Source organism: Denticeps clupeoides, chromosome 4 (genome assembly GCF_900700375.1).
Source record: "Denticeps clupeoides chromosome 4, fDenClu1.1, whole genome shotgun sequence".
Lineage (NCBI taxonomy): Eukaryota > Metazoa > Chordata > Actinopteri > Clupeiformes > Denticipitidae > Denticeps > Denticeps clupeoides.
In genome coordinates this window covers 8,789,403-8,803,472 of record NC_041710.1, presented here as the reverse complement: position 1 = coordinate 8,803,472, position 14,070 = coordinate 8,789,403, and the positions used below count along the sequence as shown (strand labels likewise).

The 14,070-nt window shown below is 42.7% G+C and overlaps 1 protein-coding gene across 1 annotated transcript in view; it reads right to left on the bottom strand.

The window, feature by feature from the left end:
• The window catches only part of brinp2 (bone morphogenetic protein/retinoic acid inducible neural-specific 2), a 90,580-nt gene that overhangs the window by 32,077 nt on the left and 44,433 nt on the right, over positions 1–14,070 (bottom strand). Inside the window, exons 3-5 of the mRNA XM_028978117.1 lie at positions 13,872–14,062; positions 12,373–12,557; positions 6,113–6,218 (exon numbers count right to left, since the gene is read on the bottom strand). Of these exons, the coding sequence (XP_028833950.1) occupies positions 6,113–6,218; positions 12,373–12,557; positions 13,872–14,062 (482 nt within the window). The remainder of the gene's footprint in view (positions 1–6,112; positions 6,219–12,372; positions 12,558–13,871; positions 14,063–14,070) is intronic.

Sequence of the window (14,070 nt, the reverse complement as noted above, 5' to 3'; positions counted from 1 at the left end):
GAGAAGCACCGGCCGACAACACATAGCATCCAAAATGGGTCAAAGCTGAGAGAGAGCTAGTGAGCTCTGTCCATAAAGCGACTGGTGCTCTGGGACTTATATTTGGGACACAGGAGAGAGCTGGTTTGCAAGCACTCTAATTGGGCAATGGCACGTTTTGCAAACCCAACACACTCAGTGACAAAGCTGTACACTGTTGTCGTGTTCGAAAAGCCCTCACTCAACCCAGCACTGAGCCACAAATCAGAGCCTAGCTGTGTCTCTTGTCAAACTGTTTCAATATGGTGCTGCTTGTACAACCAACAACACTTTTGGCATGCTCTAATTAGTAGCGGACATCTTGCAATTTACAATCTTAATAAAGCCCAGTGCCACCTGAAGCTATATTTTAATCAAGCACTCATGAAAAGGTCTTCAGCACCATGGGCAGCATAGCAGATAATGACTGTCCATTGAGTGAACATTGAGGCTGTTTTACAAGATGTTTACCACATGGTGTGTGGTATATTGGGTCTACACTTCCCAAACCTGATTTCAAACCAGATTTAGCAGGACACCATCATGTGGCAGGAGTGTTGTAGCCTAGAGGGTAACACACTTACCCATGGTGTCCCCCTGCTCTCTGTCCAGGACCTGTTCCTCTCAAGAGCCCAGGAAAGGGCAGGGAAGATCATCACAGATCCCTCATACCATGGACACTTTTTGATCGGCCGATCAGACGATATAGAAGCCAGCAAAGGCTGAATAACTGAACGGTTACCATATTGCAATGGAACATTATGTACACCTGTATTATCTCAGCAATCTTTTGTTTTAGTATTTTGTGTGTATTATTATATGCTTTTAATTCTTTTAGGTCATTTAGATATTCTATAGGCCCCTTAGCCCTTTGTGGCCTGTGCCTGTTCTGATCCTTTCAGGCCTAAGACTTCCCAAAGGCTGAACAAATACAACTAAATGGGAAGATAAGATAAGAGTATGGGAAGTTTGGAATGTTGGGAGTTTGGATTGCTTGGCAGGTCCAGGCCCTCCTGGCTCTGTTGGATCCCCAGCAGGGGGTGGGGGTCCTTGGATCTCTGGGCCCATTACAGGTGGCGGAGGCTGCGGGCCTTCTGCCACGGCCCCCTGGGGCTGCTATATTGTGGCTACTGGGTGACCCTTCCTCCCTCCGGGGCTCTACTCTGGAAATTGTTCCTGCGGTGGCCCTCTTAGGACTCCCGTGCCCTGTGGGGGTCGCTGGATGTCTATTGCCTGGGTCTCCTACATATTGGCTTCATGTTATGGGGCTCTGGCTCCCAACAAACACTATTAACCACTTAAATGGAGAAACTAAGTAGGCATGGTCGCATCCACGCAGATGTGCACTACACAAAAGGGCTCACAAAGGCGCACAAACAGTACTCACAGACACATTGTCTGGAGCAGCTGAACATGTCTTCTATTATTAATTCTGTGTGCTGTTAAATATCATTTAATATTCATTATTTGCTGTGATTTACATGGATGCTGCTTGTTGCTGTGTTTTTTCTGCAGTTTTTTTTTGTCTATTTAAACAGGTACAGAAGCAGGTTAAAAGATTGGTGGTCAGCCTAAAAGAGGATGGACTGATGATTTGGGACAAATCAATTGTTCAAAGTATTTGAGAATGACCCCTTAAAGGATGTATCTGTGCTAATTAATGTTTTTAAGGTCCATGCTGGGCCCATCTTTAAATAACCGATTTTTTATTTAGACTTAGGCTCACACTCAAAATTCTCCACAACAATATAAGATTTTATTATATTGAATATGGTCTTTGTTTTATACTTTTGTGCTTGAGACACACCATTGACCCGAATCAAATTCCTTATATGTGTTCACCCACGTACTTGGCCAATAATTGCAATTCTGATTCTGATTAAATGGAAGACCAAGGTTCAAACCCCACTTACTACCATTGTGTCCTGAGTGGTTCCAGGTCTCTCTGATCAATGCCATAAATGTAAATCATCTTTCCTCATGTTAACTAATTAATGGAGTCTCAATTGTCAGAATATGCATTAGAATTTTATTATTGACTGGTTTCTTAGACTTCTTATAACTTGATGTCTGCAGCTAATAGAAAAAACCCCCCACAAAACATTGTCACCAGCAGCATTAAATAAATAAACACAACAGTATGACTTCAGCACTGGAGTATGTTGCAGTCCATGGATGCAACACAGACCCACACGGTACTCTTCTAATTAAACACTGTAAAAAGTCCCGTCCCCCACACCCATTACATAATGTTGAAGTACATTCTTTTATAAACATGACACTTCCATTACTATTCCCTGCCCTCTACCTCCTGGATCTGAAGCCAGAAAAGAGCTGTGGGCTCTGACAGGTGTTGATAAATCCATCAGAAGTCCTGTTCCGTGAATCCATGCGGATGTGACATATTTCGACAAGAGAACAGATTCTCATTTGCCTTATTTATGCTAATGATTTTTTTCAGAAAATAAATGTATATTTATTATTTGTTCTTCAGTATTTACATGTTGAATCATGAAAAAAGGGGACATAATTAGACTCAGCCTTTCATTGGGGGGGGGGGACTTTGCCAGCAGAGAGTGAGTCACACAAAAGCACACTGGATGCCTCTCATTCCGGATGGCTCCGGAGACAGCTAAATAACAGCCCCTGTCGGCCCACCTCCTCAATCTCAGCCTCTTCAGCGAGAGGATGGGAGGAACTTGTGCTTCTTATTGAGGATTACAGCAGCCTCCAATGATACCCAGAAGCCGTATTAGAAGCTAGTATTGTGTTTGAATGTGCTTTGTGCACATGCATGTGTGTGTGTGTGTGTGTGTGTGTGTGTGTGTAAATGCTTGAAATGTGTTGTCTGTGAGCCAGGAAGTCATTGTTGTCACATGAAATTTAGCAATAAACAAAAAACTGAAGCAGCTTGCAGACGTCCTTTCTCTCTTCATGTCCCAGTCTCTTTCTCTCTCTCTCTCACACACACACACACACACAAATAAAAAAAAACATAAACACACACTCTTATACACATCCAGAGCAACCACACAGACATGCAAACAGAGGTTTAGCCTTGATATGCTAAAACATCTCATGTTCTTCCATGACAAATACAATAAGTCAAAAAAATCAGATCGCTGATTCAGGACACACACAGACAGGCACACACACACAAAGACTGTTTGTATCTTTTGTTTGTCTCAATGATAATTTTAGGCAAAGATATAATTTTTGTGAGGATGTCCTTCTGTCTGTCTCTTGAACTACAGGATAAACAAATTCTATTTTGGTGGACACAGGTCAAAGGTCAAATTCACTGAATGCTGGGGGTGGTAAGTTGCTGTGAGGCATTATACAAAAAATGGTTATGCTGAGCTTGACCTGAAGCTTTGCTAAATAATAATTTTTGATTGTAGTGACCAGCAAAACGACTACATTTTCCATGGTTTCAGACTCTCTCATATTTCCTATTCAGGGGCATGTGGTCCCCACAGAAGACAGGCTCCTTGAGTCTGTATGTAGGACACTGTACAAACACTCACTGGCAGATTAAGAACAAACACACACACACACAGGCACGCACACGCGCACACACACACACACACACACACACACACACACACACACACACACACCTTTGTGCACAGCTTTATAGAGAACTCATTAAAGTAGTTACAGGACCCTGAGCTGCGGGGGGCTTCCTTCAGGAGATGGGAGTATTAAGTGGGCTGACGATTTAAATGTCAAGCCTGAAAACGTTGGTGGAAATTGGCGCAAGCCGAGTACATAATTAGCAAATGCTAGAAGGAGGGAAACCTTGGGGCTCATTTCTCGTTTCCTCGGTGTGAGTGTGTGTGTGTGTGTGTACACTGTCTTCACCTCTTGGTTGTGGTGACATTCCTGTCATGGGCATCTGAAGAGAGTTAATGTTAGTTCACAGGCCAGACATCACACAGCAGCGCTCACGGCTTTAAAGTGAGAACCAAAGAGCAGGAACCAGACATTTCATTAGAAACTCCTAATTATATTTTTCCCAACCCTGTACACCACCACACGGTTATATAGCCGCGGATAAGAATAGGCACTATATGAAGACTGACCAGCTTAGTATTATCTTATTAGAGAAATGCTCCAAGAGTACATTACCATGTGATTCATCCAAACAAGATTTCACGAGAGCCCAGAGTTAATGGCCCATTTCAGAGGTAATAATTGAAGTTGAGGTGTTCATCGGGACCGTTTCCAGTTAGACCCATGGCCATTTGTTCAGCAGATTGAATGGATTAGCACACAGTTGTTGGTTGTATAGCTTCACGTCTCCAAATGCTTGAAGGTCAGTTCATGCCTGATGAATAGTGAACCTGGCCACGCCTGTGTCTTTACCTGTGCCTTATTTCACCCTCATGGATTACCGTTTTCACCTCACATTTGTTTGCAAGATGTGCATCTTGAAGTGGTAAGAGTGCATCTGTCATTTGTGTTTAGTGTTTACAGTTGGTTTAAGCTAATTTGGTTTGCCGCTTGTGCCCCATGTTTCTCCTTAACATTCACCCAAGGCAGCAAAAATCCACAGAATTCACAGTTTCATTTACTACAGCACACTCGTGCTCCTAGATAAGCTCAGCTTCGATCAGAGCCATAATCAGAATAGTCACCAAACAACAACCTGATGGTGAACAGGAGCAAACAGGGCAGCTGTATACAGGCAGACACAGGTGAAAACAATCAGGAAACCTAATAGCACAGGACGAATACGAGACTCTGGTCTGGGCCCCGGATACGGAATAGCCCCTTCCGGACCCTATCCTGACAGTACCCTGTCCCTTAGGCATGATTCACAGCGTGCCACCCAAAACAGTCCATGAAGGGGGTGAGGAAGTCAAAAGCACGGCCCATCCATGGGGGACCGGCATCCTGTCCGCCGTCCACAGGCGCCTGCCGCTCCAGTCAGTCTCTGACACTGAAAGGCGACCTCGACCGCACGCGAAACACATCGGGTTCATCGGGACCCTGCAAAAAATGAAGCCAACACTGGCCAGGGACAAGGAGGCTGGTGGCATCCTCCCAGCAAACCACAACTCCATGGATCTCAACGGGGTGGCGTCAACTGCGTCTAAATCTGGTCGGGCCATTCTGTCACAGTGGCTGGACATCAGCCACCAAACAAGGACCCAACAGCGACCCAACAGAAATGACCAGGGCATCTTCATACAGGCAGACACAAGTGAAAACAACAAGGAAACCTAATAACGCAGGACAAACACGAAACTCCGGATCTGGAGAAGCCCTTTCAGGACCAGATCCTGACAGAAGTAGAATGTTGTAACCAAGATCAAATGACCCGAGGTAAATGTGCACCAGAAGATATAATGTAATGAAGATATAAAGAAGATATCAACACTGGAAGCAGATGTCAGTGTCGGCTTCACAAAAGAAAAATTCTATTACATTTTTACATTACACTTTTACCGTAGCTTTTATCTAAAATGACTTACAGACAAGGACTAACATTCAAGCTGCTCAATCCTGCTTAAATGTGTCTCGAGTTAAACAGGATGAGCAAGCAAGCTACATGTGTGAAGTTCAAAATGTTCTGGAATACAAAAAAAAAAAAAAAAATCTCTCATAGTTCATCTTGGTGTTTATATTCCAACACTCAAACCATTCTTCAATTGTTCTGACCAATGGATAAAACCTTAGAAGTTATCATTTTTGTCTGGGATTATGGTGGCCAATCGGAGTTAAGGATGAACCAATGAAATGTTGAGGCTTTTCTGTGTGTGCGTATGTGTGTGCATGTTTGGGGGAGTTGATGTTGATGTCCGTTGTACAAGTGGAGCTATGGTTTCTAGAATAAACCTCCTGTGCAGCGTTTTTTTGGGGGGCAGCTTGGACACCTGCTGTGTTTGATTCAGTAAAAATGCCTTTGGCGTCTCTGCATCTTGCCCTTTTCTTTTCTTTCCGAATCACCTGAAGGTTTAAAAGCATGAGGACTGCTCGGTTTGAGGACTGGGTCAAAATACGATTGTGGAGAGGAAAGGAAGAACAACAAAGAGAACAGACTGTGTTTTCACAGAGAAACGGATGGCATGACGGATGCTGAACGTACCTTTCAGAAGGATTTTATTCTCAGGGCTGTGCACCAGGACAGAGCTCACTGAATCCAGGCTGTCGTAGTTGCTGCAACCTAGAGGCCCAGTTCGGGTCTCTGTTACCTAGGAAACAAGGGGATATTTTAATGCCTTATTACTGGCGAAATCACGCACCTGTTTGTTCCTCTTCAGCAGCGACTCTGAGCTAAGCACACTCCTGGTGTCTGGAGTAAAGCAGAACGTCCCAGTAATCAGTGGCTGCAAACACCGAAATGTCACAGTGACAAATGTCACCCATGAAGTTCCATTTGTCTGTGGCATGCCTGTTCACTGAAAAAAGTGAGCTGCAGAACATGCAGCTACTTCATCAGCTGGAGGTGGAGTGGGTTGGGGGGACTAGTAAACTAAATAATCTTGATCAACAGTGAGTGTTTTGTGTCCAACACAGACAGCAACTGAGGTCCAGGTGTGGATGGTGTCAAAAAAGCTGTTTATTATATAAAAGGGAAAACCAACCAGGGCACAGGGAACTGGTTCCAAACAACCCAAAAACAAGTACTTACAACACTAACTCTAACAGAAGTACTTCAGGACAAGGATTCTGGGAGATAGGGAGTGGGAAAGGTAGAAGCACACCCACTCTGAAACAAAGGGGTTAAGGGGACATGGAAGACAAGGGTTGAGAGATGGAAGCATGAAAGGAAAGAGGATGGAATGGAGGAAGTGCAAGGAAAAGCAGACTGGTGAAGACCATGAGTAGCAGATCTGATGTGAGGAGATGACATGAGTGGGCGATAGAGTGAGTACAGACCTGAAATAGGATGTGGACTACAGCAAGGCATAGACTAGGTAAAGAAAACTGTGCGCTGTACAGCAGCAGGGACAGAACAGGGTCAAGAATAGACAAAGACCAGTGAGAGGGGAACCCTAATCATAAACGGAAGAAATGTATTTTTCAGGTGGAGATATTAATATATATAAACCCAGACGCCTTGGACTGTTAGTGTACAGTGTCATACAAGGAAGCACCAGTAGATAAACCTATAAAATTGTCTGTGAAGTGAAAACAAGTTGAATTATGATCATGTATTTTTTCTTAAAACTTCTCTGTCCTTGCATTCGTGTGAACTGGTCAAACGCTTTTCAGTCAGGGATCAAGTATTGTTCTATTACAAAGTTCACATTTAGTCCGGTACAGATGGAATAATGTGTCATGTGGTGGCCTGTATCCCAGAATGCATTTCATGCTAATATTTCCTTATAAAAGGTGACTTGTAGGGACATTAATGGTTGACTGTTTGTGACTGATACGTGAAGTAAATGAAATAAAAGCTGAGGGGAAAGTGGAACCAATAAAACTTTATTTTAACATAAAGAATAAAAGTTGGTGCTATTTTAAAATTCTCAACAAAATTCTCTGCCCAAGGCCTGGAGAAAAGAATAATTTATTTAAGCACTTCTCTCGCTGATATGAAGTAATATTCATAATCACAATCCAGTCTCCGTACATCAACACGCACTAATTTTCAATTAATTTGCACTTCTCTAGCTGTATTTGTTCTTTAATATATTACAGTACATAAAATACGCACTGCAGCCCATAACACAATGGATGGAATACACAAATATTCCATAGTTTAGGGCATGATTGTCTACTTTAATGTATCATAAAAAACAGACATAATTTAGCATAACGCTATGTTAAAAACATCTAAAATGGTACTGAAATGGATGTGAGACTGTTAATTAAAAACCCATGATAAAACTTCTCATTTAAACCTGTTTCTTTTGCCCTTTTGTGGCTCACATTGAAATGTGAACTCTCTGATGTTGTGTGGGCACTTTATCAGGGATGTGTTTTCCTGAAGAAAAAAAAAAGCTTCTAAAAGCTCTAAAAACATTTAAAATTAGGCCTTGCTGATAACAATGAAAAAAAAGATTTCTTAAATTCTCAACAATCACACAAAAAATGTGGCTCTGACAGAGTTGGTGAATAAGGTCATGTGAGGAGAGAGTGAGTAACACATCTCAGGTCCTCATGTAAGTGCAAAAAAAAAAAAAAAAAAAAAAAAAAAAAAAAAAAAAAAAAAAAACTATTAATTTGTTCCCATTTTCTCCCAAAAATGTTTCTGAAACTTTTTCGGTTTCAGGCCAAGGTTCTGTAGTCGCTGCTGCAGCTCTCTTGTTTTCCCGTAGACGAGCAATTTCCCAGCAGAAGAGTGGGGCTATTGAACGCGTGCATCCAATATAATGAGACCAAAGCAGACTCAATGAAGCCATTTGTACAGAATGAGCAATACCATGCCATCATTGCTTTTCATGGTCTTCCATAAAATACAGTTGAGCATCTCATCCACTGCACAAAATCTCATTTTGGTTTTCGTGCTGTCCTACGGAATATACGCCCGAGATGAACAGCCGCAGACTTCTTTTTTTCTTTAAGTTTATAGGCACTCAATGAGCCTTAAGGCATAATCTCAGACTCGCCATGCATATCTTGCTTTCTCATGGGTGATTAGTCGAGCTGGAGTGGGTTCAGTCGCAGGTGGAGTGCTTGGTCAGGACATTCATTTATCACACATGCCGTAGACTCTCAGATATAGTTCTGGCTCAGCACAGAGTTCCTGTTCAGGTCTTCTCTTTGTCAACAGCAGTTCACGGACCATTCTGTCACCATGCCGTTTGTCAGCAGAGGAGAAGGTCTCCTCAGGTCACTGCTGTTAAGTGAAAGTGAAAGTGAAAAGTGAAAGGCAGCTTAACCTAGTGCTTTAGGAAGCGGCCCCGTAATCAGAAGGTTGCCAGATCCTGATCTGCCATGGTGCCACTGAGGTGCGACTGAGCAAAGCACACCCGGGTGCATGTCATGGCTGCCCACCAAAAGTGATGGTTAAAAGCAGAGAACACACTTCGTTGTGTCACCGTGTGCTGTGCTGCAGTGTTTCACTATGACAATCACTTTACTTTCACTTTCTTCTGAGTTCAACTTTTTAAGAGTTAGATTTCTGAATGACATATGACTATCACAGAGTGACCCATCATGAGTTACTATCACAAAGTCCATCATAACAGCGAGGTCACAATTGTCCTCTCTAGGGCAAGACGTCACATGCTTGGCTCAAGTCATGGCTATAGTCACTTGTGGTACTCAAACAGTCCGGAGTGCATTGATTTCAGGTGTGCAAGGTTGTGGTTATTTATCAGAGACATTCTGGTGTTGAATGTGGGACTGTGGAGGAGGAGAATGAGGACGGTAGGACTATTTTGCTGCTGCTGTCAGGAGTTGCCACAGAGGACCAGACAGTCTGGTTGTACAAACAAATTGACTGAGCAAAGGTTTTAATGGTGAAATAGGTGAAATGTCTTTCACCACAAAAGTGAAACAAAATTAGTGGACATGGACAAACAAGATACGTGTGCGTCTACATCTGTCTTCTTTTCTGCAGCACGGTAAAAAAAATGCCTTTCTGCACCCCTTTTTTCTAAATGCTATAAATAGAGACTTCAAAGAAACCTTTGATATATCAAACTCTGGATACCGGCAAACTGATAATTTATCTCTAGAGGAACAATCGGACACTTTGTATTATTGTGCCACCCCTAGTACAGACAGTACAGCAGCATCAAAAAACGAGACTGGAAAATTGCCATGAAGCTAATTTGGACAATAGAGCGGGCCTGCATTTATGTGACCATCCCCGAAGTCATCTTCAGTGTGCACTGTTGTCACTGTCCTAGGCATAATTGTTGGAACAAGAATCCTCTTTACGTGTTGGTCTGAATGAGACAAGCTGTTTGAATTCATCCTGTATTCAGGTCAATTACAGGCCCTCCATGCATGCTAACTAACTCTCCGCATGTCTGCATTATGACTCGTCCCTGTCTCCTGACCCGTTAACAGGTCCTTGTCCCGTGCTCAAGTGATTGTTAATACTGTGCCATCAGGACAAGGCACAGAAAGGCCTATTGATGGACGAATATGGAGAACAGAGGACTATTAAGGTTGAAGAGGTTGTATTTTGACAATCGTTTACTAGACAAGACAACAGTTCCTTATAGATGACAGATGCAAGGAACCGATATGACTGTAGAAAGGATATTGCTGAGGTTTCCTCCTGACATCAGGATCGTAATTCAAGCAATCCCCTGACGGAGACACACATGGTGTGTTTTAACAGCGAAATTGAAGCTGCGACGGGATGTTTTAACGGTGAAATTGGAGCCGGGGTCTACACACTCTCAGATAGAGTGGAAATGGAAGACAAATGCTGACAGCCTTTCGTTCTGAGGCAGCCTACATAATTTATCGCTTAATTCCCAGACACATGTTCATGTGAAAACCGACTGCAGGAGACAGATGTGTGCGTCAAATGTTACACAAACCGCAGCCCGGGAACTGAGTCAGAATCCACTGTGTAATTACATTTGACTTAAACTTAGGAGAACTGGCCCGACTGTTGAGATCATTGGCTATACTTTTTTGAGAAAGTCTGAAGAAGAACATCTCCTCAGGGCTGCTCCTCAGTAATTAATTCTGTTCCCATTTAAGTGCAATTGATCGCTTAGGACAGCACTATCGTAAAGCCTGTTATGAAAGTGTAGTCAACTTCGGGTATAATTCATCAGCGCGATTTTACACGCGAACACACGCAGCTGGTGGAATGAGCCGTGTTTGAAAGGCCTCATCAGCTCCCACCAGAATGACACACCTGGCAGGTGCATCCTGACTCGGAAGTTGCTGAAACGGTGTCCAAAAACCTCACCGTGAAGTACTGTCATGGTGCCACCCAAGCGTAATGACTCCTGCCTGTCAAATCCCCCTCCCTGCCACTCCGCGTTCGGCTCTACTCCACAAGCGCTAATCTCACCCACCGATTTGTTCAGTTTTGCATGGCTATAAATAAATGGATTGAAATCGCTAGGTCTCACAAATGACATGATGGTGGACTGCGTGCCTGTCTCTTGCTTCCTCCTTGTCTGCTGTTTGACAGACATTAGAAAAGACGGCATCTGTGTTTGTGTGTGTATAAAATGTCTGAAACGAATTCAGTGTAATGCGTTCTGTTTAACACTGCATGATAATCTTTGAATTATTAATCTAATCTATTAATTTTAATTGTATAATTGTATTTTAGAGACCACAAGAGGATTATATAAAATATAAAGACACGGTATAGTGGGAAAGTTTGCACATTTGACATTAGATAGTCCTCATATGACAATCAATACAGCCTTCTCACATGAAAGGTCTAAATTTTTGTCCAGGATATAAAAGAGGTGAATGGTTGTCTTACTACTATCAGGGCAGTGGTGGCCTAAGGAAGCGGTCAGAAGGTTACCACTAAGGTGCCACTGAACAAAGCACCATCACCACACATTTCATGGCTGCCCACCGCTCACCAATAATGATGGGTTAAAAGCAGAGAACACTTTTTGTTGTCTGCACCATGTGCTGTGTTTCACAATGACAATCACCTCACTTTCATGTGGATTACTGTCTTTGTCTTGAATAGTTTCTGGATTAGTTTCTGGATTTCTGGATCAAGGAAAGATGTAATAAAATATTTCCAAAAATTTAAGGGGTGATCTTGTAGATCCAGAACAATACTTTTTACACACGTGTTAAGAGAAAATATATATATTCCTTGTTCTGCAGACTCTGAAGTCAAAGTTTGCCATTGCAATCAGTGAAAGAAAGCAATGCACATTTCCCCACTCAACACCTGTAATTGTGGAGGAGCAGCACTTGATGGCTAGATAATGATAATGTGGCCTTGTGGAGATTGGGGGGTCTTGAGAACAGACAGCACTCCAAGCAGCTAAAGCAACCAGATTTTACACACACACTGTCTTGATTTAGATACATCACTGGAGCATAGTTTCCTTGCCACCTGAGTCCCTTATGACATTCAGTGGAAAAAATGAGGCTGCTTTCAAACTGATAAACGAAAAACAATTGCAATACAAGCAACACAAAAAGACAGAGATGATAAAGGATAAAAACAAAAGATTGGTTCAGCATTGTCATAAAATTGACATCACAAACTTTTATATGAACATCATCAATTGAATCCTTTATAATAAATTAAACTAAGTTGGTAGAAGATTTTGCCCTCCTCATTAGAACACCCCAAAAAATGTATCTGTTCTTATTTTTTTGTTAGATCAAATGGATCAAAGTAAACTTGATGAACTAAATCATTTTTTTTATGGCAAATTTGGTGAGAACACAATGACAGTATGTGAGAACCCAATATAGAACCCAAGACACTGCAATTACCTTTATAGCAGAGGTGGCAATCTGGAGATGATGAAGCCTTCTCAAGGTGCTCTCACGGTCAGTAAAGTAAGAGGCAGCCAGCTGGTGCAGAACCTCCAGCGAAACGGCCGAACTGTTCCCACCGCTCCCCTCCTGCTTCTTGCTCAGCTTCTGCTTGTCCAGGAAGATGGTGAGAGATTCCTCGCCTGTGGGAAAATTACCATTACCCTTCATTCTCAGTACTACCCGGAGGACAAGTTCCCTGCTCTTGGGTTGTCTAACATCTTCATTTTGATGAATCATACCCCATTGTCAGTGAAAGTGTCTTAAATGACCAGCCCCTAACATATAACATATGAACATTCACTTCTCATGGGATTGGTGTGATGTGACCTTTCCCTGCTGGAGCATGTGTTTGCCTGAGCTTCCTGCCATCGACTCCATGTCCTCACCATCACTCAGGCAAACAGCATTGTTATTTGCTTTTTGATCTGATTAGTATGCAGTAAACAGCCTTGTCTCTGTTCTCTTCACTCCCATTTGTGCCGTTAAATACTGAGCTCTCACAATAGCTTTGCGATTGCATTAATCTCCCTTGTCACTTAGATTCTACAACTTCAGTGTGCACATTCACAGAGAAGTGACATCATAATTAGCATCTAGCTTTCCAAGACTGCAGCTTCTGTTCAGACAATGAAAGTAGGACAGTTTGTCCAATTGATTATTTAGATAGCATGGGGCTGGTCTGTGGACAATGGGTGAAATAACCACAGAGAAAGAGAGAGAGAGAGAGACAGAGAGAGGGAGATCTCAGTCTGAATCTGTTAAATGCCATCCAGTAATTTGCAAATTAGCATCTTATCATCTGAAATGGAAATAGCTCGGACAAAGGGGAAAGAGCAAGATGTGAACTAAAAATGATCTCCTTAAAGGACCTGAAGGAAACCCACACCAACACAGGGAGAGCATGCAAACTGCGATGACACACATCCCATTTCCATAACCACTGAACCCAAATCTGAGTCACAGCTTCTGGAGACCTTACATTGGACACATGGCACAAGCCCACCGTAGAACGCGCACACACACACACACACACACACACACACACACACCTATGGCTACTTTAAAGAGTCCTGTATAGCTAGAGTGCATGTCTTTGGCAATTCACTGACATCTGGCAGTGAAATGTCTTTGCACACTAGCTGAAGAAGAACCCAGAGGAAACCCGTGCCAGCATGGGGACAGCACGCAGACTCCACAGCCACAATAAGCAGACCTTGGAAATTGGTCCAAATTATTGCCCTTTTTGAGATAAGAACAAAAATTGTTGTTTTGAGAAACCAGCTTTTGTTTTCTCAAGATTTTTCTTGATCACAACTTTCCCCTATGGACTTTCACAGAGAGTCCCAAGCACAGGATGTTTACCTGAAATTTGACTTCATGCAATGTGACACAAGCATTAAATTGTTCAAAATTAGATTTTCAAGGAATTCAAGAAGAGCTGTAAAGCCTCTTACCACCAAGTGTAGCTGATATAAGGAAGTGAGTTCCATATTTCTTGATCAGATTTTCGTGGATCTGCTGCAGTGTCGGCCTTCGTCCCAGAAGCCTGAGGTTGCGGAGGAACTCGGGTGCCAAGGGCAGTGGGGCCTTGAAGAAGTCTCTTTTCTCCGTGGCCAAACTGTTCACTTTCCAGTGGCTGAATTCCCTGAAAGA